The sequence below is a fragment of the Solanum dulcamara genome, chromosome 11 (assembly GCF_947179165.1).
Source record: "Solanum dulcamara chromosome 11, daSolDulc1.2, whole genome shotgun sequence".
Classification (NCBI taxonomy): Eukaryota; Viridiplantae; Streptophyta; class Magnoliopsida; order Solanales; family Solanaceae; genus Solanum; species Solanum dulcamara.
Window position 1 is genome coordinate 48,678,653 of NC_077247.1, and position 10,028 is coordinate 48,688,680.

The 10,028-nt window shown below is 36.6% G+C and overlaps 1 protein-coding gene across 1 annotated transcript; it reads left to right on the top strand.

Annotated features, from left to right (window-relative positions):
• Positions 1-566: 566 nt before the first annotated feature.
• LOC129872851 (uncharacterized) lies at positions 567-9,371 on the top strand. The gene is made up of 12 exons (XM_055947788.1): positions 567-909; positions 1,758-1,973; positions 2,074-3,186; positions 3,738-3,860; positions 5,365-5,546; positions 5,635-5,866; positions 5,952-6,161; positions 6,582-6,710; positions 7,876-7,944; positions 8,322-8,444; positions 8,672-8,722; positions 8,806-9,371. Exons 1-12 carry the CDS (start codon positions 670-672, stop codon positions 8,971-8,973), a joined length of 2,856 nt encoding a protein of 951 aa, XP_055803763.1. The 5' UTR covers positions 567-669; the 3' UTR covers positions 8,974-9,371.
• The last annotated feature ends 657 nt before the right edge of the window (positions 9,372-10,028 follow it).

Consider the following 10,028-nt stretch of genomic DNA (forward strand, 5'->3'; position numbering starts at 1 on the left):
CAGGATTTTCACCAAAACTAAAAGGCAATTCAGCAATAACAAACTTTTTAGCCAATTCTTCTAAATCTCTTTCTCTACTATATGAACGTTGTGTACTAGGGCCAGAAAAATTAGAAGGGTTTAATGTCGATTGAACCATGTTAGAGCTCCCTACTCCCACAGATGCATCAGGAAGGGGCGTACCATTTTTTATTGCATCCGTTATCGCGTTAGCTTTCAAAAATTCTCTTTTACAACAACCCATCAAATGATTTCGTAAATGCCCTAAAATACCGGTTCGGTCCGTCTCGGTGTGTATCGGACCGAAACTGAAATTACGGTAATTACCGATCCGTATCGGTACTGATATGGTCCGGTTCCGGACGGAACCATCATTTTCATGGCTGATTCCGATCCTGTTTCGATAGATATCAGTCTGATTGTCCCAGTTTCGATACTACTGCCATCCTTATTGTTAAGTGAAACGTTATTTATGGTCTTTTTTAAATAACAACAAAGATATATTTGATCTCAAAAATAATTAAAATATATATTTGAGCTATTTTGAACCGTTGAAAGCCTTTTACATGGAAAAAAAAAGAAGAGAACAATAGCGCTTAAACCCTAGCTTTGATACCACATCCACATCCACACCATTGCTGAAGAAAAACGAAGGAAACACAGTAACCAATGGTGAAGGCCTATCTCCGGTATGAGCCGGCGGCTTCTTTTGGGGTTATAGTATCCGGGGAATCAAACATTGCCTATGACAGCTCCGGCAAACACTTGCTAGCGGCGGCGTTAGAGAAAATCGGTATATGGCATGTAAGGCAGGGTCTTTGCACTAAAACCCTAGCCCCTTTACCTTCATCAAACTCAAAAGGCCCCTCTCTTGCCGTTACATCAATTGCTTCCTCTTCTTCATCCCACGTAAATCTTCTTTTCCTTTCTCTGCCTGTGTATTCACAGTGTTAGAGACAATTGCTAAAATTCAGTTGTATTTGTCATTGTTATAGTGCTTTGTTTAGTACAGCTAGACCTCTCTATAACAACTTGTTACTGTTTCACTTAGATTAGGTAGTGTGTTTCTGAATTTATTATGTAGTGGAATGGAATGGGTCCAAATAGGCAGAATGAACATGGAAGGTTTCATATAGCCAATCCCAACTAGTTTGGGATTCAGGTGTATTTGATTGATTGATTTGGTTTTTGGATAAGTTCTGATACAGGTATGGTAAATCGGGAAAAACTATTTCAAGTATGATTTTATCCAGATAAGTATTTTTTCCTATATGCTCCTAGGGCTTTGGTTCTACAGTAAAGGTAGTGTAGAGTGCATGACGTGTGGTATGGGCACATCACGTGTTCGCGTCAACATTGGTAAATCAAATCTGGCATTTGTGGTAAGAAGCATAGAGGGGCGATTACATTATCATTGAGTTTCAAAACTGAAATCAATGGATTTTTCAATTATTAAAAAGTATTTTTCCTAAATGATTTATTTGTAGTGATACAGGTTCTGCATTTATGCTACTCTTCCATCTAAGATGTAGTTGTATCTTAAAATGTAAGGCGTTATAGAAAATAATTTGAGCGTAGGAAAGCAGGAAAGCTAAAATGTCAAGATGTGTTCTGAGGTCTATATTTTGGTGCGCTCTGTTTGTTAGGTCAGACTCATTATAGTTGTTTATTGTAGTGGTTTGTTTCATAGGAAAAGATTGTGAAACTTACGATTTGTTTTAAAGGTTTTAGTAGTGATAAATTGGACTTAATTGCAGATAGCAAGTGGTTATGCTGAAGGAAGCATTAGAATCTGGGATTCCGAGAAAGGGATATGTGAAACCACGCTGAATGGGCATAAAGGTGCTGTGACAGCCCTTCGATATAATAAGCTTGGATCATTACTAGCATCAGGAAGCAAAGATAATGATGTTATTTTATGGGATGTGGTGGGTGAGACTGGCTTGTTCCGCCTTCGAGGACATCGTGATCAGGTTCATACTATCTTTAAACTAGGCATAGCGTACTTCCATTTCTGACTTCATATATTACCAGTGAATTTCTAATTTTGTTTCATTGTCATCTGTGTTGCAGGTTACAGATCTTGTTTTTTTAGATTCTGGCAAAAAACTGGTCACGGCTTCTAAGGACAAGTTTTTGAGGGTGTGGGATCTTGATACTCAACATTGCATGCAGATAATAAGTGGTCATCATAGTGAAATATGGTCCATAGATATTGACCCTGAGGAAAGATATCTGGTCACCGGTTCTGCTGACCCTGAACTTCGTTTTTACACGATAAAGCATGAGTTAAGTGATGGACAATTGATTGCTAACAAAAGCGAAACAGATGCAAACAAGGAATTGCCTACTGAAAACAAATGGGAAGTACTGATTTCATTTGGTGAAATTCAGCGCCAAAGCAAGGATAGAGTTGCAACAGTGAGGTTTAACAAGTCTGGAAACCTGCTGGCTTGTCAAGTTGCAGGGAAGACAGTGGAAATATTCCGTGTGCTGGATGAGTCTGAATCTAAACGCAAAGCGAAAAGAAGAATCAGTAGAAAGAAGGAGAAGAAAGCTGCCAAAGAAGGCCTTGAGGCAATGGAAAAAGGAGAGGCAGATGTTGGAGCTGAAGGAGGCAGCAATCCTGTTGTTACAGTCCTGGATATCTTCAAGCTTCATCAGACCCTATGGGCTGGAAAGAAGATCTCCTCAATTTCTTTCTCCCCAGTTACTTCAAAGAATTCACTGGCTACCTTAGCTTTGTCTTTGAATAATAATTTATTGGAATTTCATGCTATAGAAAGCAATTCAACTAGTAAATTGAGTGTTATTGAGCTTCAGGGGCATCGCGCTGATGTCAGAAGTGTTACTCTCAGCTCAGATAACACTCTTTTGATGTCAACTAGTCACAGTGCAATTAAAATATGGAACCCTACTTCTGGTTCTTGCCTCCGCACAATTGATTCAGGATATGGTCTCTGTGGACTCTTTGTTCCAGGTAACAAGTATGCGGTTGTTGGTACAAAGGGTGGGACCCTGGAATTTATTGACGTTAGAAGTGGTACTTGTGTGGAAGTAGTGGAAGCCCATGGTGGTGCTGTTCAGTCTATTGCTTTAACTCCAGATGGGACAGGTTTTCTCACTGGCAGTGCCGATCACGACATTAAATTCTGGGAATTTCAAATGGTGCAAAAGGCTGGTGAAGTGCGTAATTCGACTTTGCTATCTAAATTACTCTGCACCTCCATCTTTCTTGACAGTGTAGTGCTGTTAACTGCACTTTGCTTCCAAATGTTGGGATTTCATGTTGTTGGATGGTTTAGGAGAGGGATCCTTGGATTCCTATGAAAAAGATATTTAGTGAAAAAGATTATTTACACTTAACCACATGTACTAATATAATTGCTAACAGCTATAATGGTGCTGTTATACTTATTTAAAAAGAGGCCTATAATAGTGCTTTTAAACAAAAGAAATAGTAGCATAGAATAGCTGATTCCTGTACTTCAGTAATTCTATGGAAGTGATCAGCATACTGAGGATCTCACCTGAATAGGAATTTATCTAATATAAAATATGTCAAATCCTTGATATGAAATTGGATTGAATTCTCATTTTCAAAATAAAAAATAAAAAATCGGATTGAATTCTTACGACCTCGCTTTTGGCTTTTGACATGCACTAGTTTCTGCTGGGATAAAAGAACCTCTATTCCTGCTGGTGAATAATGATGGGCTCTCTTTATCTACATACAGGGGTCTAAGCATTTAACTGCATCTCCTGCAAGGAGCTTAAAAATGAATGATGATGTTCTAGTTGTTGCTGCGAGCCCTGATGGTAGATTTATTGCTGTTGCCTTGTTGGATAATACAGTAAAGGTAACAGTCTAACTTGTTTGAATTGTCTATGTTTTGATTTCTGAAGAACGACTTTAAAGTTAGACATTCTCATCTCTTGGGACTTGAAGTATTCATTATGAAAGTATTTGTGAAATTATCTGATCAAATCTCTTGGCTCCTTTTTTTGGAGTTTGTAATTACTCTTCACTCCTGGTGTTGATTTTTGCTATATATACAAGTTGTTACCTTTTCAAAAATGAAGAAGATGGTGGGTGGAAATATTATTTGGTACTTATGTTTTGAGAAACAAATGCTGCTTGTCGTATCAGTTTTTTAAGGCCTTGCAATTGTGCTGTTCACCATCTATCTTTCCATTCAATTTTGAGTTTAATTTTGATCATTTGCTTGCTCATTGCTTCCTATTTACCATATGTTTATTTGTGATGCTTTACGAGCTACCTCTAAGCTTATGAATAGAAAAAAAACATTTTTCATTGGTTACACTTAGTAATTGACTAATTTCCCATGTGACCTATAGGTCAGGGGTTTAAGCTATGGAAGTAGCCACTTATGCTTGCATTAGGGTAGATTGTCTACATCACATCCCTTGGGGTGCATCCCTTCCCTATACCATTCTAACGCAGAATGCGTTGTGCATCGGGTCCCCCCCCCCTTTTCCCCTCAACATTTAGTAATTTCCCAATGCTTTTTTGTTATGATCCCCTTATATGGATCTAGTTATGGGACACTGCAAGATGAAATCAGATGTTTTTTTATACAACCTATGGTGCTGGTTCGCTAAGAGAGAACCTACAATTTCTTGAGTTAAAGTACTCAAAGATGGAATAATTTTCTGCTAAGATTTCACGGAATAAACATAGTTTAGATACAATACTGATAAGATAGCAGCCCCCATAAACTAGGACATGGTTTCCTAACATTACTGGAATGAGAAACTGCAAATAACTACTACTGTAAACAGTTGGGAGACCAAGGAGTGCTAAAATTTAGCCTTTCATCTTGATGAAGGATATATTTGATCTTTTATCGTAGAGCTCATTGTTGGTGTGAGCTACGTTTGTTGGTGATGCTGAAAGCAGGAAACTGTTACACATTGAAGTAGGATCTGAAAGTAATAGAAGAAGATCAGAACTTCTCAAGCAAAATCAAACAATGATTTTTCTGGTTATAGTGTTACACTAGTAAGCTGAACAGAAAAAACTGAGGTTTAGCCCTTAGGGTCCTTAGAAAAATCAACCTACTTCCTAATACATCTTGTTCTCAAACTTAGACCCATTTGAACAGCCTGGAAAAGGTTTGAGACTGAGACAAGATCCTAAAATCAGCTACCGAATTTTCTGTCTTGCTTGAATTCTAGGTTGTTTTCATTACACTGTTGAAACTTTTAAATCAGATTGTTTTTCTGTTGCATCATTGTTTTTTGTAGTCTGCTGAATGCTTTTATGTTTTATTTCATGTCAAGACTCTTTTTTCTGTCTGTTCTTATTTAGACCTAATACTTATGATGTCCATATGTTTTCAGGTCTTCTATATGGATTCACTCAAGTTCTTTCTATCACTCTATGGGCATAATCTGCCTGTATTGTGTATGGATATTTCTTCAGATGGGGATCTGCTTGTCACTGGCTCTGCGGACAAAAATGTGAAGATTTGGGGTCTAGTTTTCGGGGATTGTCATAAGTCACTTTTTGCGCATGCTGATAGGTGCTTTGGTTACAACATTAAGTAATCTAGTATTCAACTATGTAACATTTAGCAATTAACAAATGCTGATACTCTCTTTTCATGGCAGTATTATGGGAGTTAAGTTTGTGCGCAACACCCATTACTTTTTTACTGTGGGGAAAGATCGCCTGGTGAAGTATTGGGATGCTGACAAGTCTGAGTTGCTTTTAACCCTTGAAGGTCACCACGCGGAAGTTTGGTGTCTTGCTATGAGCAACCATGGTGATTTTATTGTTACAGGATCTCATGATCGGTCAATACGCCGTTGGGATCGTACTGAAGAACCATTTTTTATTGAGGTATTCTGTATTAATGTCTTTAAATACTGCATCAATTATAGACAGTTCAATTAAGTAATTAGAAGTTTGCTATTTGGATTTGCAGGAAGAGAAAGAAAAGAGATTGGAAGAGATGTTTGAATCAGACATTGACAATGCATTTGAGAATAAGTATGGACCAAAGGAAGAACTTCCAGAGGAGGGAGCTGTGGCATTAGCAGGGAAAAAGACTCAAGAAACTCTTACTGCCACAGATTCCATCATTGAAGCACTGGACATGGCAAATGCGGAACTGAAGCGAATTGCTGAACATGAGGTTTCCTTTCTTCTTACCCCTGGAAGCATCTTCTTACTGTTCTTCCTTCATTGGAATAAGAATTAGAAGAATGAAATTAAATTGTAGTGGTTTTAGGTTTGATGTTTTCTTTTTGTATAGACTTAGCCTACTTAATACAACAATCATAAAATGATTTTGGATTATCCAAAATATTTTCAGTGTAACTTATGAACAAGATTTTGATAAAGAAAGTGACTAAATAAAGGTTGTCAAAGAGGTGGTTATCTTATCTAAATATATGTATCTTTTCCTTGCTTTGTCTTCTTCTTTGGAGCTGGGTAACTGGATGTGGTGGGTAATAAGTAGCTAGTTAATTATTATATTTATTAAAAAAGAAATTATTATAAAAAATTTTGACTTGGTAATTTCTTGAATGGCGAATACTATATTTACATGTAGGAGGACAAATCAAAGGGCAGAGTTTCAGAATTCAGGTCGAATATTCTCATGCTTGGGCTTTCTCCTTCTGATTATGTTCTTCGTGCATTGTCTAGTGTTCATACTAATGATCTGGAGCAAACGTTGATGGTAAGTGATTATTTTGAAGATTTCTTTTAATTAGGAAAGTTTTTTTTTTTTAGTAATTACTTCCTGACCTGAAAATGTTATTTAACTGTTTCAATTCAAATGTCATCATTACAATTCCATACACTCGAGTTTAAATCTTTGACCATGCATATTTTATTGTACTTAAGTTGGCAAATTGCTACCAGGGATTGTGGCCCCCAGTTAGGTTTATTTTTGATAATGGGAAGCTTATTGGTACGTCCCATTTAACTTCTGATGGTACACAATTAATGATAAACCGTCCTTTTGAGGGTGGTGAAATTAATCTGAAACTAGCCCAAATGGAAATCATAACTTCAATCTCAGAGGGTTTTAAGGATTGTTATCAGCACTTCAACTAAACGTCCGCCTTAACTGTCAAATGACTTAAAAACAGATCGGACCCTTCTTTCTGGTGGTGTAGATTAGACCATTAGATGATGGATATGCATGATAGTTGTTACTAGATATAACAACACACCTAGTGAAATTCCACTAAGTGGGGTCCTGGGAGGGTAGAGTGTACGCAGACCTTACCACTACCTCGTGGAGGTAGAGAGGCTGTTCCCGAAAAACCCTCGGCTCAGTTGTTACTAGATATAATCAAGTAATAATCGAACTTCCTGCTTTGAGTATGGACACTAGTATGTTTTTGTTCCTGGAGCCTATCTGTGGTTGAAATGGAGTCAATTGGATGCGTAAGGTTGTGTGGCATCTTTGGCACAAAACTTAACTGAGTTTACATGGTTGTGTGGTTTGCTCAAAATTCATATCGTGTCTTGAATCCATCTGCTTGGAAGGCATCCAAAAATTACCTTATGTGGCCATTCTTACATCATGTGTTACCCAGGGAAAAAAACTACCCCCAATATTTTCCTATCTTATATTATCTAGTGTCTTGTTGAATGACATCTTTGAAAAACACAACTTTACTTTATTCTTGCTCAAATGCTTGAGATGAGGGTCACTCCAATAATGTGTTACCTACTCAATTCCAGAAAATTCATAATTCAATTTACCAAGCTTTACACATTAACATTTGGTTATCTCTTTGGATTTGTCTGTTCAATTGAGTTTAAATGGTCTGTATCCTGTCAATTTTGATTTTGTCTTATATATATGATTATATTTTAAATAATCCTTGCAGGCCTTACCCTTTTCTGATGCTTTGGACCTCTTGTCGTACCTTGAGAGTTGGACCTCTGCAAAAGATAAGGTTAATATTTTTTTTCAAGGAGATGTAAAGTTTGTTGCATCTATTTATATTATAAAGCACAAATACTGTGTTTGAGCTTTTGAAAACAAAGAAATTGAATAGAATCTCTCACTTTAAGGTCAATCTCTAGAAGAGTGGAGAATCCGAAATTTCAGTAGCAATCAACAATTTTCTTTTTCTGTTTTTTTCCCCCGTAAAGTAAGGCAATCAGCAATCAGCAAATTTTTGCATGTCAACCTCAACTAGGTAGTATTATGTCTCTGGACTTGTAATCGTACAAAGTATGCTTTGCTTGAATGAAGTTCTTGTCTTGTGTTGTTTACAAGCTATGTTCAATCTTGAATTTTACAGTAGTTATCCTTCTACTGTTCTTGCAGTTGGAGCTTGTTTGTAGGGTAGCAGTAGTGCTAGTGCAACTTCATCATCACCAATTGGTTTCAACTGTCTCCGCCAGACCCCTCATTACCCGTCTAGGTGACATTCTTCCTGCAAAAGCCAAAGTAAGTTTGATGAACACATTTGCTATGACTTTTTGAGAGATTTTAGTAAAGTTGAAGATGTTCCTTGTTTTTTTCTTTTACGAAATTTGAAACTATTCAACCATGTCTCCATGACTTTCACTACCTGCACACCTCACCCCATTCTATTATCGCTGTATAAATTAAGCTTGTAAATGCAGAACCACTGACATAGGGGATTCCATTTTTTGACATGAATTCTATCACAGGAATGCAAAGATACTATCGGCTTCAACCTTGCTGGAATGGATCATTCCGAGGTAGGTCCTTTGCTATTTTGATTTTTGTCAGCCTCATTTCGAAGTTCAGAAAGATGTGAATAGACTATTTCTGTTTTCCTCAGCAATTGAAGTCTTTGCGGTCGGATGCTGTATTTCGAGATGAAAAGACTAAATTATTGGAGATACGCTCACACAATGCGAAACGTACTGAAGAAAGGGAGGATACAAAACAAGAAAAGAAGAGAAAGAAGAAACAAAAGAAGTCGGATGGAGGACATGTTTGGTCATGACTAATAACCTCAACTACACTTGTACCTTTCTATATGCCTTCACTTCTTAGTGTTCCATCTGGAGGGGAGGGGTGGGGGTAAAAATTTTGGTCATACAACTTCAGCAAGTATGGTTAAAACTTTGATATAAAATTTGTATATAATTTTGTTATTGAGTTGTAAAGACACTTGTACTTGGGTTTGACACACTAGAGTCGATGGTTTTTCGAAAACCTCTCTACCTTCACGATGTAGTGGTAAGGTCTGCGTAGGCTCTACCCTCCCAAGATCCTACATAGTGGGATTTCACTGGGTATTTTTGTAGCCCTAACTAGCATGTGCTTCATTATTACCAATCATATTGAATTGCAACATGATGAGTTTTAATTTCTTAAATGACAACAGCTTTGTACTGATAACTCTTTCTCCTTGCTGCCTGAAAATAGAGCATTCAAATGGTCAAATTTAGAAGATAAATTTGGATTTTAAGTATTAACCTGTGATTTTTGAAAGTACATTGCATGTATTTTTAGTAATTGTGGAAAACTTCTTCTCATATATTTTATGATTTCCAATTAGGTTACTTGTACCGTTGTCTTAGATATTTTACTATTACTCGAGCATATTGGTTCGCTACCAAGTTTTAGAATGTATAAATAGGGCTAAGTACACCTCGTAAAGTATCACCAACGAATGTAGTATTAGAAGCATCGTCTAAAGTGACATTCATTATTTTATTAGATATTTCAAAAAAAAATTGTAACTCCTATAATAGTTTGAGCAATATAAGCATCGATTTTTGAAACTTCACAACTTTTGTAACCCAAAATACGTTTTTGTAAATTTAAATTTTCATCAATTCAATGACCGATAATTGTAAAATAATCATTACCAATGTTGGCTTGATAATCAAAAACGACCTTTTTAATAGTGTTTCTTGAAAAATCATTAAACGAAGGATTATATACTAATCTAATACAATGAACAAGATCAGGATTTTCACCAAAACTAAAAGGTAATTCAGTAATAGCAATCATTTTAGCCAATTCTTCTAAATCTCTTTCTTTACTATATGA